The sequence below is a fragment of the Fringilla coelebs genome (assembly GCF_963513975.1).
Source record: "Fringilla coelebs genome assembly, chromosome: 11".
Lineage (NCBI taxonomy): Eukaryota > Metazoa > Chordata > Aves > Passeriformes > Fringillidae > Fringilla > Fringilla coelebs.
In genome coordinates, this window is record NC_140037.1 from 6,130,492 (window position 1) to 6,154,400 (window position 23,909).

The following is a 23,909-nucleotide window of genomic DNA, read 5'->3' on the forward strand; positions in this document are numbered from 1 at the left end:
CCAAGAAAAGGTGTTACTTATTGTGAAGAAGCACAGCAATGAGAACAAAAAAAACCTTCAGGGAAAACTATCACTCATTTCAATATCACAACCAAGACATAAGCACAGGGAAAGTGACAAATTCTGCATTCTCTCAATAACAGATTCCCTTTCTGTGAACGTTGGAGGTTAGAATAGAGGAACTTCAATCACTGTGGCAAGCAGCCAGCTCATGAATAGCTTGCTAACATCAACAAGACTATTCGTATGAACAAATGCTCAAAATGACTATGAGACTTCTTGTATATCCTTTGTAATGGTAAAATCACCAGGATTACTGTGGTTTCTAAGTGCTCTCCCACACAGATGAAGAGCTGAAGTCAAGAAGAGTGCTCATGTGAGGAGCTCTGTAAGAGCTGCTGTTAAACACTGAACTGCTCCTTTGGTTTTAGCTTAAAAAAAAATAGAGGACATTGGAGCAGAACTACTACTGGACCAGCAGACACCAGGCTTTGACTAACTCTGACGTGAGATCCTGACATGCACTGCTCAAGAAAAATACAACTTCTACTGCCTGAACAGTTATGGTTAACTACCTACTCAACTCTGCTGGAAGACCACGAGATTTCAAACCACATTCTCAAAGTAAAGAACGGGGCTGGCAATACATAAAGATCTGTGAGAAAGGAAGCACTGGAACTAGCAGCAAGGTGGGGTTGCCTGCATGGGCAGCCCTTCATTTGAATGCAAATGTAATTTTGGGGCAGGCAGTTATCTGTGACATCAGGCAGGACCTTAGTAAACTGTTACCACCAGCACCTGGTAAAACCATTGTTAATCATGTGTAGTAAAGGGACATCAGGGCTAGCAGGAGTCATTTATAGAGCCAGGCTGGGCTAGAAAAGAGAGAAAGAAAGAGGAGGGGAAGGGAGATCAAACAAACCCTGCGAGGAGCAGGATGTCCCAGCAAGACAAAGGCAGGCTGTGAGCATCATGTACGTGAGCTATCTGTTGGATAAAGACACCAGCATGTATCCGGGATCCGCAAGGTGCACCAGCAACAGCCTGCCCGTGCAGAACTTCGTGTCTGCTCCAGCCTACTCCGACTACATGGGATACCACCCCGTGCCAGCCCTGGACAGCCACGGGCAGCCGGCGCCCGCCTGGGGCTCCCACTACGGCCCCCAGCGCGAGGACTGGAGCGCCTACGGCCCAGGCCCGTCCGGCGCCGCGCCCGCTGCCCACATCAATGGCTCGTCCCCTGGCCAGGGCTCCTACAGCTCTGCTGATTACAGCTCCCTGCACCCCGCTGCTGCTGCTGCGCCCTTACCTCCTGTAGATACAATTAATGCCCAGCAAATCTCTCCCAACAGCCAAAGGCACAGCTCTTATGAGTGGATGAGGAAAACGGTGCAATCCACGTCCACAGGTAGGAGGGCACGGAGGTTTTGTGATGAGAAGAGATTTTTACTTGTTGTTGTGTCATTGGGGGGGGTTTGCAGGGTTCCCTGTTCGGAGGGAAGGATTCAGATTAATAAAGATTCTGATTGCTCTGAAGGATTCTCTTGCTAGTGCTTAAATAGTGGTTCAGTTACTGGATGCTGGGTTTGGTCACTTGGTTATTTCTTGTGTTTCTTGCTTGACCTTTAATCTTGTGGGAGATGCAAAGCAGTGTCCTTTCATTTCCCACTTCAGATACATTTTTAAAGTTTGTGATATCCAATAGTTGCTTTTCATAGGAGTTCTATAGATTGGGATGAAACAGGAAATATTGTATTCACCATCACCTACCTATTCATTGCTTTCTTTCCTCAAGTTTTGGAGTACCTAGGAAAAGTTCAAGTAAAATATGCACAGCAGGGGCTTGGCAGTAAGGCTTTCCACCAGAAACAACCCCTCCAAACCTCAGAACACTGAAATGACATCTGCAAGATCAAACAATGAGTTAATGCTTTAAAAACAGGGGTGATAAGGAAAGGCTTGCTTCACTTTGTAGTAGCTGCTCTCAGAAAATGCAGGAATACAAAGATCCATGGTAACACAGCCTGGTAATACAGCCACAGATTAGGCTCTGCTGCATGACAGTCAAGGAGTACAAAACAATTCTTTATTTGTATTGAAGCAGCAAAAATAAGCCATGAAGCTTGAGGGAAAGGTTCTGTTTGATTGGGAGGAGGAACAAGAGAAAATATAAACATTGAGCATCCCTAAAACAAAAATCTGCACCCTGTATATGAAAAAATATTAAACAACAAAGGGGAGTAGAAAAAGAGGGAAAACTGCCTGAAAAGAACAGAGGCATAATCTGCTGTATGAAAGTATTTGATCCTCTGAGGTGCTGAGCAGCTTTGACATGCACTGAGATCAGTAGAAATTAGGGATGCTCAATTCCTCCCCTAAAGAGATGCTCCCAGTATTTCAGTGCTGCATCCCAGGAAGGTTCCATCCCTTTTCCTCCCTCCCTCCACACCTGCTTGTAAATAAAAGTCTTCAAAGCAGGGACTGAATCAATCTCTGGTGGAAAAGCAATTACTTTAAACAGACATTAGAGAATTGAAAGCAACTGCATAGAAAAGTTGTCTATATTAAAATAATGCATCTAATTTGTATGGGCAGAGTCCTCCTCACTCCTGCTGAACACAACTTTAGTTCAGGGAGAGTTCACAGAATTCAACCGAGCAATCAGAACAGGCTGTTGCCCTGTGTGAATAAGAATTTTTAGGGGGGGATGAAAAAGTTTGTATTTTTAAAATTGTATTTGTTCTTCACTGAATATTATCCAAGAAAAAACAAAAGAGGGCCTGTTCTGAAAAAACTTGCAGCTTACTTTTGAGGAGTCCTTACAAGGGCAACAAAATTGCTCACTACTGTGAGATTTACGGATGGCAGAACCCTTGCTCAAAAAACCTAATGCTCCTCATCCCTTCCTTACCTGCTTTGTGCTCCTGTGGATTCCAGTCACACCAAGGGAGCAAAACCTGATTTGGTCTGTGCTGTCCCTTTGCTAGTGGGACACTGGGATAGATTGATACAGCACACAGACATATAGATATATATATATACCTAATATAAAATATCCCATTCTAACTGCTGCTCAAGAACAACTTAGAGATTTCTAACTTTCCAAATTTCAAGACTGCAAAGGTCAGAATATTCCCAGGAAAGCTGGGAGTGTCTCCTTTCTGGAGTGGTCTAACAAGATATTGAGCATATCTGTGTCCAGAAATCAGCAGGCCATAGGAACAGACCCTCCCAAATGCCCATGGGCCAGTGGAAGGCTACATTCAAAAGCTACTGAGTGCTGCTTTAGGGAAAAAATCCAGAGAAGGAATTCTCCTGCTGCTTCTTTCCTTCTTATATATATTAGTATTTCTGCTAGGCCAGGCAGGCTCAGTGCCAGCAGATCTGTTTCACTGGAGTTGGTTCCTTTCTCTCCCTTCACTCCTTATCCTCTGTCTTTTTCTGTTTAAAAGCAAGGGCACTGTTGTCCTTCATGGTTTCCCAAAAAATGAAATAACTTTAAAATATTTTCCCTTGCAGCACTGTCAGCTCTAGGAAAGCACCTGAGTAAGTTTGGTTCTGTACATGCAGGTGTTGCAGTGATTTCAGGGGTGTGACCAGGCTCACTGCAAATGTTGTTTGCTGCATCATGATCAAACCCCTCTGAATTTTCTTAGACTGAATCCAATTCTTTTTACATCCTTAAAGCTGTCTCTGTTCACTGGGCATTATCCTTCTGTCTCTTTACAAAACCTTTGGGAATTTCAGTAAAGGTCTGGTGTTGCAAGAATGAAGGAATCACACTTATTATTTATTAGCTTTCCTTATTCCCTGGGAATAGACACAGACCACTGCTCTTATTGATGAAAAAAATGAGGCTCAGACTTACCTGAGGTGATCACAACAGTAATCATTCAGACAAATTAATTTTGCTATTTATTCATTACATTCTGCAAAGCAATAATTATCAATACTAACACTACCAATAATATTTCACTGTGAAAACAATAATTATTAAAGCAAGTAATTTTTTCAAGGTATTCTCAGAAGTGTGCAAGAAACGTTCCTGTAATCTTATCCCTTTAAGGCTGGGACAGATTCTTGCCAAGGGTTCACTCACTTTGAGTAGTCTGACTTGGAGCAGCTACAGAAACAAGGCCCTGAATCCCTGGCATTCCCATCTCCAGAGATTTCATGGTTATCTTCTCTTACTGGTGCTCTGCAGCCTCATGTCCTGACAGATAACAAAGAAAACACTTCATTGAAATTTCTACCACTGCCTCATGCCCTCCAGGTCTTTTGATACTGTTATCTACACAACTAACCTGAAACAAAGGAAGAAATTATTTCAAGATTTACTCTGTAACCGTAAAAACCATCTACATCAATGCAGAACCATGTGTTCAACTGACGTAAAGTGAAATTTGCGAGGGTAGCTGAAATCTCGGGAAGATCTCATTTAATGTGAGATTAGCATCCTGATTTAATACTACTAGAACATATTTCCTGCAGGAAAGTCCTGCTGAGGCTTTCGTGCATCCTTCTTTCTCTGACTGAAGGATGGCTGAGTGTCTGTGCCTGCCTTGGCACTGCAGGGATTGGATCCTCAGTGCAGAGCACATAGAATCCAGCGCCCTGTCTCTGCACTCCTCAGGAAAAAGCCAATGTGCTTTGACTCAGAACACTTGAAGGGGAAGCTCTGAGTACTCAGGATTTTCAGCCACAAACACTGAGAGAAAAGACTACTCCAGCCCTTACACTGCTCCTGTCTCCTCAACCTCTCCTTGGAGAGGGTGAGCACAGTCAGGACAAGGAGCAATTGTAACACAGAACAGAACAAAGCCACAGATAGAAATTTGAGGTGGAAATTACACACACACACACAAGACATAATTACAGGCAAATTCTTTGATGGAAAGTAGAATAAAACCACCTTAGAAGAAGCTACAAATCTCGTCCTGTTGATTTCAGGATTTTTATGGAGCTGTGTCATCACTCACACAGGAGTAGACTTGACTTTATGACTGTGTGAGAAAACAACACACACCTGTGGTAAAAGTGTGCCCAAAACACCGAGTTTGAGCAGGGAACTCCCACGAGAATTTGCTCACAAAGCTGAAAGTGCACCTTAAGATCTGCACTTATGTTACCATAAAACAGGGTGGGGACATGTTTTGAAACAGGTGAACAGATTCAGAGCAGAGATTTTCCCTGTAGATGACAACTCTCCTATCATTCTTCTTCAATAAAAATTTACTCTGCAGACACAAAGGACAGTTTTCTGCTGCTGATGACAGGAGAACTGAGAGCATCAAGACTAAAGGCACTGTAAATGTATCACACTTAGTCTTTGAAGGAAGGAGTTCTATTCCCTCAAATGGAAGGAAGAGGAACAAACCTCTTTAGAGGCCATTCCTGTAAAATGCTGAATGCTAAAGAACATGCAACACTTGGGAAAAATCTCAGTTCATCACTTTCCTTTTAGTCTATAGTCATTGGCAACGGGATTTCCCCTGGTTTGCCACTCAGAAATCCACTGACATTTTCTGCAGGTTGAGTGCTTCTGCCTCAACCTGCAGTTGCTTAAAGAGAATAAAAGTCATTGCTTAAAGAGAATAAAAATGACTCTGCTTTGGATGCAATTCCTTCTGTAGATGAGGATAAATAGAAAAGTTTACACTAGCAAAGGGAAAACCAGAAGTTGGCCAATGAGCTTTATTACAGAATAGCAGAACATATTCAAAATTGAAAACAGAAGGAAAAATTCAAGTCTGTTGAAAGGTTTCAGTTCTATGATTCTATTCTGGTTTTTTAAGCCTGAACAACCTGAGCATGTATAAAAAAACAGATGAGAGAGATGTAGCAGAAAACACAAACACAGAATCACACCGAGTTTCACAAACCTTTAGCACCTAACTTTGCAGTAATGCCCAGGGCCAGGACACCTATTTATCACACCAAGGTTTCTGGCAGGAGTATTATCTAAGACTGCATCTATGTCACATTTTCTAATACAGTGGCTGGTGGGGATTTTTAAATTTAGCTTTACAGAACATTATGTGCAGCACAATGTTTGTCTTCAGACCTTATTTAAAATTACTTCTGCTACACAATTTCAATTGGTCAGTGAAATTACTGACTTAAGTCAAGGAGAATTTGCCCTTTACTTTTCCTACACTTTTAAAGTACATAAGTAGTTAGAGTCCTAAACAAAACTGAGGCCCAATCTCTGTCAGTCTATAAACTCAAAAATTAACATCAGTTTTTTAATAGTAAAGTAACAGAGAGATGCAGGTGGGAACAGAGCATATCCTCAGGCCAGAAGCTGTTTGACATTTCTGGGATGATTTAAGGTAACATCCAGCCACCAAGGACAGTCATAACTTCCTCTGAAACACTGCTAATCCCTGGAATCCAGGCTGCAATGCTTTGTCAGCAATCCCACAGAAATCCTACACTATCCTATCCTATCCTAGGACACCTTCAGGCAGCTTCTGATTTTATGAAAGATGCTGGTTTATGATGCTGGTTTCAGTGCCTGCAGAACACTCCTGAAAAGTGAAGAGAGAAGGCTCTGAAAGAGGGCCCAGGGCTGGTTCTAATGCTAATTTATTTTGCTTTGTAAACAAGTTGTGAGGTCCAATGGTGGGGTTTTTTTCCCCTTTCCTGGCCTACATTGTCTGAGGTTTTGAGGCCTATCTGTCATATTGAGGCAACAGACCCTTTTAACACTTCTCTTTGCTTTGATATGCAGTCTTGTCTCTTCCTTCTCCCTCTTTTCTTCAGGAGTTATATTGCCGGAAAGGGTGATGATTTTCACAGCAAATAAAGAGGCCTTCTCCCAGCTTTATTGTCTTCAGAAGAAATACTCTGTGAATTTTATGACCAATGGGAAAGCTGTTCCCTTCCCCCAACTCAAAACTTGGCCAGTCAAAAATTGCCAGAGTGGGTGTGATGGAGCAGCATTGTTAAAGTATATCCCACAAAAAGATTTCCAGCTCTGAAATGTCTGATTTCTTGCTGCTCCAAAGGCCCTCCTCAGCAGTCACTAGTGCAAAAAGGGTTTTGACAAAACTCCCTCTTCTTATATAGCTCATTAAACCCAGGAAATCCACTCCCCCAGCACAAAAGCAGGCAGGCTGCAAAGGTAGCTTCTTCAAAGCCCTTTTGTTTTATTTCTCTTCCACCCGAGCACCAATAACCTCTCCAACCACAATTCCATGGTGGAACTGCCCATGCCAGAACATATTCCCTATAGAACTGACACAGTACTGCTGACTCTCATTTTAACCTGTCACTAACAAAAGACAGATTAATTAAGATGGTACAAAGTCGAATGTTGGCTATTTCACTCAGCTAAGTGAGGAAAATGTGCAGGATTCCATTAAAGAATTGCATTAATACAAGGACTTTTATCATTGCATCACTGAATTCTGCCATTATGTCCTGAGAAGTGAAGAACATCCTCCCACTGTCTGTGGGGTGAATCCACTAGTCCCACCTCAAATTTTACTCAGGCAATATTTCTCCTGGAAATAAAATGCAATTGAAATTAAAACCAGGAGGTCTGCAGAACACAGTGGAGTGGATCTGCTCTGGCTAGCAGATGCAATTCGGAAGCTGAAGTCCCAAACTGTTTAGGGATGGGTTCTGTTGCTGCTGTTTGTTAACTCTGGCAAATAAAAGTGTGCTTTGCCTTTGAAAGGAAATGCCATGTGCAGACTAATTCCAGCCCAGCATCCAACAAAGGCAGTAGGAAGACTCTCAGTGACATCAAGGAGAGTGAAGGCCTAACAAACTAAAACATGGCTCTGCCAGAGCTAAAAGTGTCTCTTGGAAGACCCTGGCAGATCTCAGCTCCCACTGTCTCTTGTCTCACACAGACAGTATTACTCCACACATTAAAAAAATACCAAATTATTAAAGACAAGGTTTATGTGACACATAAGAGAATTTTTCTCAGAGCACTTCTCAGAATTTCCTTACTTTTGCTTTCTTACTTTCTAAATTATTTTCTTAACTTTAAGAAAGAAATTAAATGTCAAAGCTCCCAATCTTCCTTCAAAAAGAATCCAGATATTATCAATTCCACTAAAAGAACCTGAGAGCTACTTGTAGAGAAATAAAAGATCTTATGGGAGAAAATTCTGTTTTCCATGTACATTTAATTTCTTCTTCTAAAGAGAAAAAAAAACCCTACCAAAAATCCCCCAAAACACCACAACTCTCTCCTATTCAGGTAGTAAGGCTTTAAGCACTTAAAATCAGAAACAGGAAGGTTCTTCTTGAAGTTTACCACCTTGTTTTGGCAATAGAAGAACATTTGATATTTGTCTTTGCCTTCTGAATGAGAATAGAGGTCAAGATAAGATCACCTTGTTGCTCTTTTGTGTACTCCATCTTAACAACACAAAGGACACTAAGGAAACATGTTAAACATTTTGTCCCGTAGAATGACCCCAAATTCTCATTTGAAGAGGAAAAAAACCCTTAACCACACTACCAGTTAAAGAGATCAAAAGTTTAAAAATATCAAGTGAGGCATTAAAGCACCACAGGTTACCATATGTTAAACAAACAATTTACACTTCCACTGAAGGAAAACAAATGTCCTGGTATTTATGTGGACTGAACTGAATCACTGCTGTTCCTTAGACACTCTACAAGCCTTACCTTAATGCTCTAAAATTAGCAGCAGTTTTCACTGGATTATCAGTGTAAACGTCACTGGGCTAATTCTGCTTCCACTGCAGTTCCACACAGGTGGAAATGCCAGTGAATGAGAATGTCCTGCACATCTTCCCCAGCCAGGCAGCACCTTCACAGACAGGTAACAGATGTGAGACAAAGGATTGAGCAGAACCCACAGCCTAAGGAGCAATCCCACACCTATTTTCCCTATTGAAATATTCCAAGTAATCAGGCTGATGGCCTTAAGAAGGGTTGGATGATACCCAGAGCATTGTAAAGACACTATTGATGCTCCCCCAGGTTGGAACATGGAAGCTGAAGGACCAAATTCTGATGAAGATTTAGTCCTACAAGCCTGGGGAGAGTCCTAGAGAACCCCTGTCTTGTAGGGTGAGCCAGAACCATCCCCATCCAGGCTATAAAAGGATTTATTTACAGCATTGCACTGCCCAGGACTTTCAGTGCTCACCAGCTCTGGCTCTGGGATCTACACAAAGAGTACAAAGAGGAGCAGAACCTGAATAAACTTCTAATGCAAGCAATAGGTTGGTGAGTCAAAAATTCTTAGAAATAGCAAAGTCCTGACTGTCAAATACCGGAAGAGGCAAAAGTGACCCTCTCTGGTGTGCATGGCAAGTGGAAAGCAAAAAAGTGGAAAGTTCCATAAAAAACAAAGAAACACCACATCTCCCTCCACAGATGGGGGAAAACCATTAACCCAAGATTCTGCTGTAGCCCTGTGCCCCAAATTCTGATCTTTGGGAGCGATGAAGCTTCAGAAGCAAGGGGAGTGGGAAGGAAGGGCTGGGTAGGAACAGGCCTTTGGCAGCACTGAGAGATGGCCCCTCCAGCTCCTCTCTCCAGCCATGGAAAGCTGGTGGCACTGGGGCTCTACTGTGCCATGGGGATCTACTCAGACACTAAAATGTTACCAACCACATGCCTGAGAATCTATTTCACCCCATTCCAAATTAACTGCTCCTATTAGAGTGTAATTATTAGGAGCTTGTGGCACCTGTTTTTTGAGGAGTTAGGCATCTCTATGACCTTGTTAGAAAAAGCTCTGTAAGCAAACAGGAGCTGCTGTGCAAAGCCACACGACACCTGCAGCAACAGCAGATGGGTACAGGTACAAACACCTGAGCTCTGTGCATCACCTGAGAGAACCTAAACCTCAGGGGGTTCTTCTGCTGCAGTAACCACTGAGGGCACAGTTTCACAACCTCCAGCACCACAATGGAATACAGAGCAAAAAAAACCACTGAAAATATATTCCCTGTCCCAGACAATTCACTGGCTAAATATGCAGATCTGCAGGAATGTCCATATAAATACAGGTAAACAAGGAAGCATCAAAAATTGTGGTCAGTAAAGATAGTAACACTGGTCTTAACACAACAATGATCCAATCTGTTAAAAATGTGGGAAGACCTCAGGCTTTGGCTTTAAGCAGGTGCCGATCTCCAATATATTGATTCCCTAAATCATAAACCACAGAGGAAGGGAGCCAGCAGCAGCCTTTTCCATTCTCAGCTTTCTTTCAGAGCAGCCACACATTCTGTCCTCAGAAATGACCCCGTATGGGATCCATAAAATTTCAGCTCCTTGCATCTGTGTTCCCTGGCTCCTGTCATCTGCCATTGCCTTTTAATGCCCTGGATGCTGCTGAGCCGTGTCTGCTCCACTCAGCTGCACCCACAGCTGAAGGGAGGCAGCAATGCTGCTCCCAAAACAGCAGATGCTGCAGTTCCCTGCCCATTGTGAAGTATTATTGCTTGCCTTTTCTCTTTTTTATGAACTGTCATCTGAAAACCTATGTTACTGTTCCCTGTGCTGTTATCAGGTCGTGGGCAGACTGTGCCAGACTTGATGGGAAAACACAACCTCCAAACTGCAGTAACAATCACAACGTTGTGGGAATTTTTCTAGCAACAAGACGTGAGGAACTTTGGAAGCTATCAGTATTTTGTGCAGTAAAATGTCCTTGACAGTTTTCTCTGAGGCAGGTAGGAGTGTCAGATCCAGGGCCAGAGACAAGAGCAATGCAACAGCAGGCAGGATGTTTGCAGCAGAGCTGGGAACAGAACCCAGTTTTCCTGGCTCCTTATTCTTACCAGGAATGCCTTCCCTTTCCCAATGATAACACAGGGGTGATAAAGAACACGAGAAGCAGTTTATTATCTATTTACTAAGGAGCAAACCTAGTATCTGATGGTATGAACCTCTTGTGTTGTAAATCAAGACCAAGTCAAGGGAGTAACTCTGGGTAAGTGCATAGAGAATCAGGCCTAAAATCCCCCTGATATTTTCAAATGTAAAGCCAGATATTTTGTGGTACTAAAGTGAAAAAATTCCAGCTTGAAGCAATGTGTTCTTCTTTTAAAACAGGTAAAACAAGAACGAGAGAGAAGTACCGAGTGGTTTACACAGATCATCAGAGATTAGAATTAGAGAAGGAGTTTCATTACAACAGATACATTACAATCAGGAGGAAGTCTGAACTTGCTGCAAACCTAAGACTTTCCGAGAGACAGGTAGAGTATGGATGACCCATCCAGGCTTTCCTTTGAATTTCTGACTGCTGCTGAGGAGACAACTGTATGGTAAAGAATACAGAAATGTTAATGCCTCCAGTAACCAACACTGGGTTCCCTTTGCAGTAGAACCCAAACTAGGGCTGTGCAATAACCCAGGAAATGCACACACCATCTTTTTCCCGTTCTGAAAAACACGAGCTATACAACATCACCAAAATTCTGCCTGGATTTCTCTCTGGGCTGTGGTAGCAAAGAGAATTTCACACTGAACTTTCTAAAGCAGAAATCCTGGTTCTGCTATGTCAGTGGGAATTCCATAACCAAATCCAACAAGGTCAGTCTCAGCAGAGATGGAAGTGATGAGCTCAAGTATGGGCAGGACACTTTAAGGGTTTTGTTTCCTTGGCTGCCTTGTACCTTTTGTTAAAGGTTTCCTACATACGTGCTACTCCTTTCTCCTGCCCCATTTCCTCCCCTCCAAATTCCACTTCTGTTCCCAGAAGATAAATCAAAACACAATCCCATGATTAGGTCTGATTCACTATTGTTTTATGGGCTCTGCTGAGCAGGAATTGTCCAGAGCCCACCCACTGGAGCACTGTCCATCCAACTTGAACCTGGCTCACACAGCACATGCTGGGCTTACAGAAATGGAGAAGCAAACACCCATTTTGCAAATATTCCTCAATCTGATGCTGAATGCCAGGATTTAATTGTTGAAAATTAAAATTGTTCCAGCTAGGTATAAAAAATACACCGTGTGTCTTTTTGCTGGCTGTTAAAACATTCAAAATTTGACTTAATTATGCTGAATTTGAATATTATGGCCCTGCTTCTGTAAACAACCAGTGATATTTACTTGAAATTTCCTAGCTCAGTGATAATTCCTGATGAATGTTTTGTAAGTGTATTTGAAGAGGTGAAACAAAAATATGTGATCTATTTCTTTGTATATATTGGGGAAACTTGGCGAGAGTTTTTGCAATATTTGTTCTTCTTCACCATCATCAATATGTCAAGAACAAAAATGAATTCCAGTTCATACAACCTACATCTCTGAATGTTTTTTAAAAATGGAAGATTAAGTAAGAAATTCCTGATATACTCTCATCACCACCCTTTCGTACAAATTAAAAAACTCCATCTTATGAGCACAACTGAACACACACTGTTCTATCCCAAGTTTCTCTGCACGCTACCTAAAACCTCAATTGATTTTCTGGAAAAACTTTTTTCCTGCCTCTGCCATAATTCCCTGGAAGGAATATCTCAAAAAGACAAAGAAAAACTGTTTAAACAAGGGAGGAAAGATGCAATATCTAAGAAAAAAAAGGCAAAGTGAAGCACTGTTAATGTAGGAAGGATACAGAAATAAAGGAGATGATGAGGATGAGAAAGAAGAGAGAAAATCAGACTTCAGGGGAAGAGAGATTTGCATGAAAAAAGAACTGAAAGAAAGAAGGGCAACAGGTGAAGAACACGTCAGACAGATGCAGCTGGCCCTGTCAGCTTTTAGTCTGACATTACAGACCTGTTCTTACTTGGACTTACTTGATAATTGGCACACGACCCTGCAGTGCCCACTAATTCCTCTCTGCAGATCTGCTTCTCTTATTTAACAACAAACCAGAATAAAAACCTCAATTCACAGGCAGGTAGGAACACCGAAGCCAGAGGGTAATTCTGAAATGTTGGTTTATTTCAGACTGTTTCATCTTTTCATACGTTTTGGCAAATGTATGAGAGAAATTATGAGAATGGATTATCTCTGCACAGTCAGAATGCAAGAGATCTGAGAGGGCTTGAGACTGGTTTAATAAAACATAATTTAGTACTGAAATAATATTCCAGAACTAAGACAGCAAAAGGAACTGCCAAACATCTCATATGGCAGCCTGGGACTTAAGAGACCTGGATTAAGTCTACATGGACTTTGCATGTATTTGAATCCTTCAGCTGTAAAATGGAATAGTAATGCCCCAAGGAGAAGCATCCTGAGACTGTCACAGAGTCCTTAAGATGTTTTGTTGGGCTTCACCAGTGATTTTCTTTTAAAATTCAGCCTGGGAGCCACAGGTGTTATCACCTCTCACTGTTTTACCTCCTCTCCAATCATTATTCTCTTTCCCCTTCTAGTTACTCACAAAAAATAACTGAACAGACCAATATTTCTCAGCAAAATATTGATTTTTTTCTCTTTGGGCTATAGAAAACGGTGACAGAAGTGTTTCCTTTGCTGTCTGCACAAGAAAACACAACAAACCTGCATGAGGTAGCTTGACTTATTACACTGACTAGACATGATGCAGAGCCACTTCCAAGGATAAACTGCTGGAGTGCACAGCTTTAAACCCGACCCTGGGGATTCACATCCAAAGCCCAGTCCAGTGACCACAGAACATTACACACCTCAATAAGTTCTGCAGTATTTTCAGCTGACCATTACTCACCTTCAGCTCACATCCTCTCTTGTCCCACCCCAATGAAGATCCTCCTTCAGCAGGTCCTTTATTCCTTCCCCAAGGTGGCTGGACAGGGCAGGGACACGGGTGCCACTGGACTGTGTGGGAAACAGCAGCAGATTCTGCTTCCATCTACAAATTAAGTGAAAAGCACTCAGCTATTCAGGCACTGCTAAGACAATATTTTGAATTCATGTTGTGTATCGCAGGTGAAGTTCTGCTGAGAAGTGAATTTCCACTGGCTTCCACACTGGAACTCACTAATTAACATGCACTATCTAATCAGGAAAGCTTTTGTGTCTCAGTTTATAGGCCACTAGCAGATCTTGGCTTGCCCTGTCTAGGGCACACAGTTTTCGGTGTAACAACACTCTCGCATAATTCTGGCAATCACTAGGACACATGAGATTCTGTTCTGTTAGATTTTGTTTCGAAAAATTAAATAAATCAGGGCTCATTCCATAAAGAAATAATTGAACTAACAACAAAACTCACTTTTTATCGAGCTGTTAATTAATATTTTATTACTAAATAGGAAAGATTACCTGTATGAAAAACAAGCAAACAGCTCTGTTGTCTCAGTTTGTCATTGCCTTTCTCAGTGGTCCTCATGATTTTCCCTATGATTCTGTGACTAAGTACACAAAGGACCACATTCAGTCCCGTAGCAACTGAAAACAATTTCCCTCTGCTCCTCTGCAGGTGAAAATCTGGTTCCAGAATCGCCGAGCCAAAGAGAGAAAACTAATGAAGAAGAAACTGACTCACTTTGACGGCAGCAGCCTGGGCTCCCTGCAGAGTGACTCCGGCTCGGTGAGCCCGATGCCGGGCCCTGAGGCACAGCCTCACCCCGACATGGCCGCTTCCCTCTTCCCCGCGCCGCCGCCGCCGGCCGCGCTGCCCATGGCCGGCTTGCAGCACGGAGGGACCCTGCAGCAGGTGGTGGCCTCGCAGTGAGCCTGCCACGGTGGCACCGAGCCCACGGACCGGCACCGGAGCACTACAGGGCCCGGGGGCGTCCCCAGCGTGCCCCAGCCCGGGGCACACAAGCTTCAAGGACACTAAACCAGAGGCACCGCCAAGTGTGCAGCACAGCACGAGCTCCAAGGGCCAGGAACTGCAGGGGTCCCTCGGGAAGGGAATGCCCGTGCCACGAGTCCCTCGGGAAGGGGATGCCTGTGCCACCAGGCCAGGAGTCCCTGGGGAGGGAATGCCTGTGCCACCAGGCCAGGGGTCCCTCGGGAAGGGAATGCCTGTGCCATGAGGCCCTCGGGAAGGGAATGCCTGTGCCACCAGGCCAGGAGTCCCTCGGGAAGGGAATGCCTGTGCCACCAGGCCAGGAGTCCCTGGAGAAGGGAATGCCTGTGCCACGAGTCCCTCGGGAAGGGGATGCCTGTGCCACCAGGCCAGGAGTCCTTCGGGAAGGGAATGCCTGTGCCACCAGGCCAGGAGTCCCTGGAGAAGGGAATGCCTGTGCCACCAGGCCAGGAGTCCCTGGAGAAGGGAATGCCTGTGCTACCAGGCCAGGAGTCCCTGGAGAAGGGAATGCCTGTGCCACCAGGCCAGGAGTCCCTGGAGAAGGGAATGCCTGTGCCACCAGGCCAGGAGTCCCTGGAGAAGGGAATGCCTGTGCCACCAGGCCAGGAGTCCCTGGAGAAGGGAATGCCTGTGCTACCAGGCCAGGAGTCCCTGGAGAAGGGAATGCCTGTGCCACCAGGCCAGGAGTCCCTGGAGAAGGGAATGCCTGTGCCACCAGGCCAGGAGTCCCTGGAGAAGGGAATGCCTGTGCCACAGGAGCCCTCCGGCCTGGGAGCAGCTGGGGAGGCACAGGAAGGAGAGCCCAGGAGCAGGCACAGCCACTCGTTCTGTTGCAGACACAAAAAAGGCACCACACCTGGCCCAGGCCATCAGTCCCACACTGCTGAAGCAGCTGTGCCCGAGTGGCTGTGCCCAGAAGATTCCTGCTCCTCTGATCTCCGCAGTACAGGTTCCATGTACTGATCCCACTCGTGGACTTTCCACATGCATCTTGAGAAATGCAAACCTGGCTGATGGGTTTGACCCACTCGATGGAAAGCCTGGAGCTGGGTGGTTGCACTCACCACATGTTAAGGGCAAAGGTCAGGGATGAGCTTTTTGGAATTTTTTGGGCTTTGACAGGTATGATTTCCAATGCTCCATACACTGGTATAAACAGGCACTCTTTGATCTTAATGTAAATGTTTTGAAAGCATTCTGGAATTGTGAATCTTTGCCCAAGTTCATTTGTGGACAAAGAAAATCCATGTCAGATTCATTCTGGATCCTTAAAAAAACAAAGCGGGGCAGAAATCCTTTTAAAAAGCGTATTTCAAAAAGTGACTGCATTTCATGAGACAGCAGAGCCCATAAATAAAGATGCAATAATTGCATTCAACCAAATCTAAATCTGGTCCAGTTTTATGAGTTATTGTGACACTAATAAAATTTGAGAAGCCAAATTAATAGAAGAAAAAGCAAACAAAATACTTCACTTAAAATAAAGCTCTCAGCATCTTTCATTCCTGAAGGGCTGATCCCTTCCATACTAAGCACAATTTGGTAGGTAATCAGTACTTAACAATAATCTGGATACTTATTTCCTCAATATGATTCCCAATTGCATGCACAAAACTTCTGTCTGCAAAGGGAAAATTTCTAGAGCACATGAGTGATTTGGGAAGTTGTACCCTCCATTGTCTAAAGCAGTTTAGGAATTTAGGATGCCTATTCTCAGTAATTTCCATCAAGGTATCCCCTGAAATCTCTCTGTCACTGTTGCAAGAAAGACTTAGGAGCATTAAGTCATTTAGGCACTACATTCTTGGGTTTGTTTTTTAATTATAACAAATAGTACTATTAGAGTATCAAAATGTTGGTGATGTGAAATTACTTTGTATATACAGAGCATTAAAATAAATGCCTTTTTTCATAACCATTTTGCAGTGTGTATCAGCTACTGCAGCAAGTGAACCTGCAGATTTTCATGATTAGTCTGTTATTGTATTCTAATATCAAATTTAAAAGAAGAGTGATGGTAAAACAGTTTAGAGACAATAGAGGAGCATGGGAAGAGCAGGATGGTTCAGGGAGCCAGCAATTTGCACTACTTAGTAACTGGATTCATCATTTTGTTTGCAAGAAGGACAATGCTAAACAAAGGTAGAGTTCAGTGAAATGGAGAAGGTGCACTGTAAAATTGTACAATTCCCACTCATTCCTGTCACAGTGGTGCTCCATTTGCTGCCAACAGCACAGGTAACACCGGGGAGAGGAAGAAGCTGCAACTCAAAGTTCAGCAACAGAAAGTCTCCAACTGATTTCCACAGGGTAGGAAAAGAGGAACATGACAAAGAGCACACGGGAACAAAAGGAATTTCCCATCCCCATCATTGAGCATTGCAACCAAACTGCTCTCCCAAAAAAGAGCCCTTGGATCTACCCAAAGGAGGAACCCACTGGAAATACACAGCACAGCCATTGTGCTGGCAGAGGGAAATGTATATTCACATATACACAGATACGTAAGTTAACAGAGAGTGGAAAAGCTTCAACAGGAAAAGCATCCTCATATTGGCCAATTAAATGGAATTTGCTTGCATACTGGAAAAAAACGAATTTTAAAAATCCAGATTTAGACTTTCAAAAGGTAAGAATACAGAGGGAAACTTTGTCTTTTGCACTGAAATACTATAAATTAAGACCTAGTTCTATCTAAGTGATCAGAGGCTTGGCCCCAGGGTTCTGCAGAATCAAGTCCACGCTACCTATTTTAATCCCATTTTCATGACACAGCTTAATTTCTCATTAACATTTCTAAAAGAAAAAAAGTACTTCAAGGAAGAACTTTAAGAAATGGTTCTGAACACAACATCTTTCTCTTTAAAATTATTTAAACATCATTCAAAGAGAGTGGGATCTGGCAGAACGACCTGGTTTATCTTGTTTACATGTAGAAGAGTTATTGAGGAAGATAAGTGACCACTTTGAAGATCTGCTTCATTTCTGCTCCAGTTTGCTGAAAGCATGCTTGCTATAGGTTGCTATGTGTTTCCAATCAGAAGTTGTTAAGTACACAAAATAAGGCTGGATTTTATTTGCAGAAGCACATGTTCAAAGGTTAAAGTTTATTGCTCCAAAAGCAGTATCTATAAACCAGGGCAATACCTTAGAGATTATTAACCTTCTAGTTATGCCAGTGGCTGTTTTAAGTAGTTAGATTTTTTGGTAAGAATTCTCAGCAACCTCTCCAGTTAAGTATTTCCAATGGGCTCTAATCCTTTAAACAGTTGCCCACCAAACCCCAAAGGAAGTGATTTTTCTCTAAGAAGCTTGTGCAGTGCTGTTAACTTGCTGTACTCTGTCCAAATAAAAATAAGAGAGACAGAAAATTGCAGACAAATCAGCTGAAATTATTTGGGTGCATTTACTGTGGGTTATGAAATACTGGTGCCATCCTCAGGCTACTACTCACTTTCTTCCTGACTTTGGGTATATCAAATAACTCATCACTTTTATCACATCTCAAAACTCAGGACACTAAAGCAGAGTACTGTGAAGATTGATTGGTTGTTAGGGAAGTGCCTTGAAGAAGAAAAGCATACCTTAGGCTACATCACAGGAATATCTAAGCCCTTAATCCTAATTGTGATTAAAAGAACTATCAAGGAATATCCAATTTTCAGAGGAATTCACTAAACTTTAAACCCTGTTTCCCAGCTAGAACTGTGATCTAGATGGTACAAAAAAAAAATCAAGCAAACAGCACCTTCTATCAAATCTTCTTGCAATTAAGCAAAATATACAATTCAAAATTATATTTCTAAAACAAAATCTTCAGTTCTTACTTAGGGGTTATGCAGTCATTAAGGGACATAGGAGAGAGCATCAAGTATGTGTCACCTTCTACCCAAGAAGGAGTTTCAAAAATACATTAATTGTGAATGTTACCATAAAAATTAAAAAGCAGATTCCTGCTTTAGCTCCCTTGCTTGGTTTGCTGGGGCGGTCCAGGGGCACTGAAATGACACATCCCTGAAAATTACTCACAGTCACATTTCAGATGGCACTGGATGTTAGTTGGACACAATATTGTGCAAAACTCACCAGTTAAAGAAATAGGCACAGGTTTTATGATGAAAATGTTTGCCATCTGTTTTCATACACAAAGAGCACAAGTTCTTTCAATTCTCTAAAATAAAAACCCTGTTCATAAATGTCTGACAATAAATGGAGAGGATTAATTCAGATACACCTCTTGGTCATTCAAGGCTCAACAAACAGAGTCCCTCTGAGGCAGCAGAGACCCTACATGGACAGTAACCCCAGAGTTAAATGTGTGGGGCAGAAATGCCAGGCTGCCAGCACCAGAAAGCTGAGGGTGGCAGGCAAACAGGAAAGGCAATCGATTCCTTTGTTACCTCCAGCAGGAAAGCCAACACCAAATAATGCCTGCAGGATTCACAGGGAGCACCCAGCAGTCCCACCCAGCCACACCTGGGCAGGAGGGATCAGCTCAGTGCCCTGCACTGCTGGGGAAGGAACCAAATCAATGGCAATCGAGGAGTTGCTGTTCATTTTCATGGTTCTGCTAAAGAATTGATTTACCCTGGAGTTTACACGCTGCTTGTGGAGCTGTAAGGAATGCTTTTATTTCTGTCAGTATTGATTTTGAAGCAGAAGTTAAATCATTTCAATTTCAGAATAGTAAGACCCTCCTTTAGCTTCAGACCATTCCTTCCTGACAAAACTGATGCAGAGTGTCCATGAAATATATTAATAAAACACATTTTAACATTTAGAAATTAAAGATAAGTCATTAGCAGCAGTTAGAAAAACAGAAGTGAGGTAGACTGAAGGGTAAATACAATCAGCTCTCTACCAGCCACTTTTCATCATTTTTTCAAAAGGATTTGTTAACAACCAAAACTTCAGAGCATGAAATTAAATCGAATACCACTGAGGAAGGCTTCACAGACAGCTGGTATCTTTATTTCTTCTGTTGCTCTCTTATGAAAAACAGATCCCCAGTAGGGATCAGAGACACAGGGCAGAACTGAAATTGTGCTATATCCCCTCTTCCTTTTCCCCAGAAAATTCAGCTCAGCAAGTGAGAACAGCTCAGTCAGCACCGCTCATTCAGCTCTCTGAGCTATGCCACATCTGCCATGTGCACATGCTTGCATTTCAAGCCCTCAAAATGAGACCTAAGTAGGGCTCTGTATATTAAAAAAGCCCAATTTAAAAGGGCAAATAAAAATTTCAGAAGCTTTGTGTTTGTTGAAGCTTCAGTATAAGCAAAAGCCATCTCTTTAGCTTTAGTATTTTAAGATTTTAAACCCATCTGCCTGCCTTCATCACTAGCTAGGCTTTTTCCCCAACAGAACTGCCCTCAGCTGACAGCAAACCATGTCCTGACTGACCTTTCCTCAAGATTCCTACTGCTGCCTAAGAATTTTAGGAGGAATGAATGTGTATGCAAACCCAACTTTTATACAGGGTCAGTAACACCTCCAAAAAACTCCATTAGAACAATCAGCAATACAGAGTTCCCTAACAAAGTCCTGAGCGTGAAATTCCAAGCATGCAGCTCTAAAAGCATGGGCTAGGAGCATTCCTGAGCCTGCAGTGTTACTGGAATGGTCATCTGGAGACAAAAAACCAAACCTGAGTCACAAAGGTGCACATTCAGCTCACCTGCTTTTTGATTCTCCAAAACTAGAGAGATTTCACATCATTTTCACACTTCAAAGACAGATTATTGTCTTCTTATCTCCATATAAAAGGAAGAGTAATTTTATGAGTAAGGGTTCCTAATAAAAACTATCAGAGTTGTAAACACCTTTAATGTAAGTTATCGTTCTACAGGCAAGTTTTAAGGTAACAGTAGTCCTGAAATTGCAGTTTTAATAGCTGTCATTAAAACAGTTAATTGCACATTTGTAATTATGTTATTATTACTGGGGTGGAATTGCTCTCTAGAACAGCTCTTATACAATAGTGCACCATCTCCACTGCCTGTACAAACAAACCCTTTCGAGTTCCAGTGGTGAGCACCACACTTGTTATTATTGATAGTTTTTCATCAACCACTTGTTAGAAAACTAGAAAATTTTCTTCCCCAATGATCTCAAAGTACATTTGATTTAACACACATAAAACTTCACTTTAACAACCACTGAGACAACTCCCATGGCCACTGGTTTATTAGATAAATTACACCTGGCATTTGAACAGGTGAAGAAAGAAAACAACCTTGGAGTTCAGTTTTCCTGGCAATCCATCTCTCTGAATTCTGCCAAGGAGCACAGCACTGCTGCTGCTGGTGCCACACAGATCTGTCCTGTTTCTGCAGAAAATGCTGCAAATACAAGACTCCACATGGCTGAGCTTTCTGGATGTCCAGCCCACTTCCTCAGAACTGTTTGCACTTCCCCACCACCCCAGAGAGTCCAGAGAGGCTCACGTTCCACCAGCACTTCACACAGGCAGCAGAGCAAATCCTTACTCCAGCCCCTGCAATCCCCCACACAGTCCAAGGCAATGGCAGTTCACTTTTCCCCTTCTTTTTTGTACTCCCTGAAAGCCATGCCCACCAGAAACATCCCTGGAACTGCAGCCTAAGTTATTGCACTGAAGGGTCAGTGGTTCTGTGCTCTGAAGCTGCTGACATGCTGGGTCTGAGCAGGAAGGAGCTGAGCATGGCCAAGAAATGATCCTGGGAAGGCAGACTTGGATTAACAATCAATTAGCCTTCAGAAAACAGAGAGCTATCCCAAAATTTTGGTAGCCTCAAACTACAAGACAACATAAAAAGGTATAGCTCCTTTTTAATATCTCCACCCTGTTCTGTTATACAAAATAGGAGATATCAGACCCAGGGAGCAGATCATTTGAACACTGATATTTTAGTTATCTTATTCTCACTTTGGTGTTAAAAATCTGCAGTCCTCCTCAGCAATCTTATCCTGCTATGTAAATCTTTTTAAACAAAATGCCTTATTCAAAGCTTACTATTGTTAGCTGATATCAAATCAGTGTAGCAAATTGCCATCGGAGTATCTTGATCTAATTATGTTCTGGAAAGAATCGAAATAGAACTGAAGAAAATTCAGATAATGGAACAGGCAAAACAAGAAAGGGAAAGGAGGAGCATAAACAAAAGATAAAAGAAGAACAGAGAATAAAGGATAATGCTCTGAGATACAAAAAATATGATTAAGTGATTGTGGGGGTATGTACAGAGACATCCCATAAAGCAAGAGGAACCCCAGGGATTTAAAATGTTCCCATCATTTACTATGCAGAATATGAGATTACATCATTCCCAGGGATGTGAAAATGGTGTGTTTGGGGGAAGTCAAACAATGAGGCCGAGCTGAAATCTCTGAGCAGCCAATGCTCATGGATACCCTGGATGCAGATGGAGCCAATGGAGCCAAACCCCCCCCTCCTATGGATCTGCCTATGACTGACAGCCCTGCACAACACTCAGCAATACAGGGGAATCTAACTGGGGAATAATGCTCACAAACAGGATAAATATTCCAAGGATATAGGAAACAAGTCTTCCTTAATTTGGATGGCATTCAATACTAAAAAGTCTGTGGCTTTCCAAAATTGTGTTACAATTCCATGTCTTTCAAGATAAAAAGAGCCTCTTTCCATTTATTTTTAATGGTTGATTTTTATAAGGGTACATCAACTACAGAAGTTCTTATTTTTCCCATGTACTATCCCATGCAGCTTGCCTCAACATTCTGAGGATCCCAATGCTTCATGTAGAATTCTGTAAATATACCAAAATTAATTACAAAGTTTTTGCTACACTTCTCACTACAAATTCTTTCCCCAAAAAGCTGAGTCCTAAAGAGAAGAGGAATATCTTTCCTGTCTGTAAGTCCACACTTAGAATCCTTTAGTGCTGGAATTAGAAGGGATGTGTGAATACGAGCAGTGTCAAAATACAAAGGATACTGAATGAAAACCCACACCTCTGTAAAGGGAAACAACTCATTGTAATTTGCACCTCTTTTGCAAGCATAGCCCTTACAAATAGCTCATTGCAAAGAAACCTATCCAAAATAAAAATACAGCGAATTCACTCCACAAATTGCAGCTACACAACCCAGAGAGGCAATTCTAAAGTCCTAGGGTGTGGCTTAGTTCTCCTGTTAATAACAAGCTGTTAGTAACAGGATATAAAGCCACTTTCAGAATCATTTTTCTCAGAGGGACACGAACATTGACCCAGGGAGCATCCGTGTGTCACAGAGCAGCATCAGGGCACTTCTGATTCACAAACTTAACAACCCAGATGTCTCTCCCTGCTGATTTCCCTGGCCCAAGCTGCCAAGGAAAGCAGACTATAGCCAGCAGCCTCAGAGGAAGGAACCAGCCTCCTTTCAGGCAGATAAAGGTTGGCTTGAAACAGAAGCAAACAATATTCCTGGGCCTAATCAAAGACCTTTTTCACTACTTTTTACAGTCATTTTCTTTGTACTTCTGGCACCATCTTTGTTAGGAAGATTTATTGTCTGCTTTTTAAAATTTATCAGTTTGCAGTGGACACCAGATGAAGGGATCTCTTAAATCACTCTGTATGGAGAAAGTGTGAACATGTGTCTTACAGTCAGAGCTTTAAACTCTCCCATTCTGGAAAACCTCTTACAAACATCAACAATGTGAGGAACATCTTTGAGATGTTTATACTGAAGACATGCTGTTTACAAGGTGCTCTATATTTTGAAGTTATTGAATTACAATTATTCAAATTGACTGTATCCATTAAAAAGGAGATTTTTTAAATTATATGAGAAATTAAGAGATTAACGGATTTATTTGTTGATTGATAATACCTGACAAAATAAAGGTTTCAGACAAGAAGAATGTTAAACATTGCTATTACAGTTACCACTCTAATTTCTTTTTAAAAGGTCGATTTACTTAACTATTTAAGTTACAAATCCAAGCAACTGTTGCATCATCTTACAGGACTGGGATCACTGTTGAATATCAGGACAGGATAATAGGATAGATAAAAGTTCTCTGAAAGAGAAAGCACCAGAACCAGCAGCAAGGTGGGGTTGGTCAGCCCTTCATTTGAATGTAAATGTAATTATGAGGCAGGCAGTTGAGCTGACGTCAGACAAGATCTTGGTAAACCATTACCACCAGCACCTGGTAACACAGTTGATAATAAGAGAGGATGAAGTAGAAGATT

At 42.3% G+C, this 23,909-nt stretch overlaps 1 protein-coding gene across 1 annotated transcript; it reads left to right on the plus strand.

Annotated features, from left to right (window-relative positions):
- Positions 1–972: 972 nt before the first annotated feature.
- On the plus strand, positions 973–14,626 carry LOC311158054 (homeobox protein CDX-1-like; the record flags this gene model as incomplete). Its single annotated transcript, XM_084213173.1, has 3 exons — positions 973–1,408; positions 11,059–11,204; positions 14,372–14,626. 3 exons carry the CDS (start codon positions 973–975, stop codon positions 14,624–14,626), a joined length of 837 nt encoding a protein of 278 aa, XP_084069299.1.
- Positions 14,627–23,909: the final 9,283 nt, after the last annotated feature.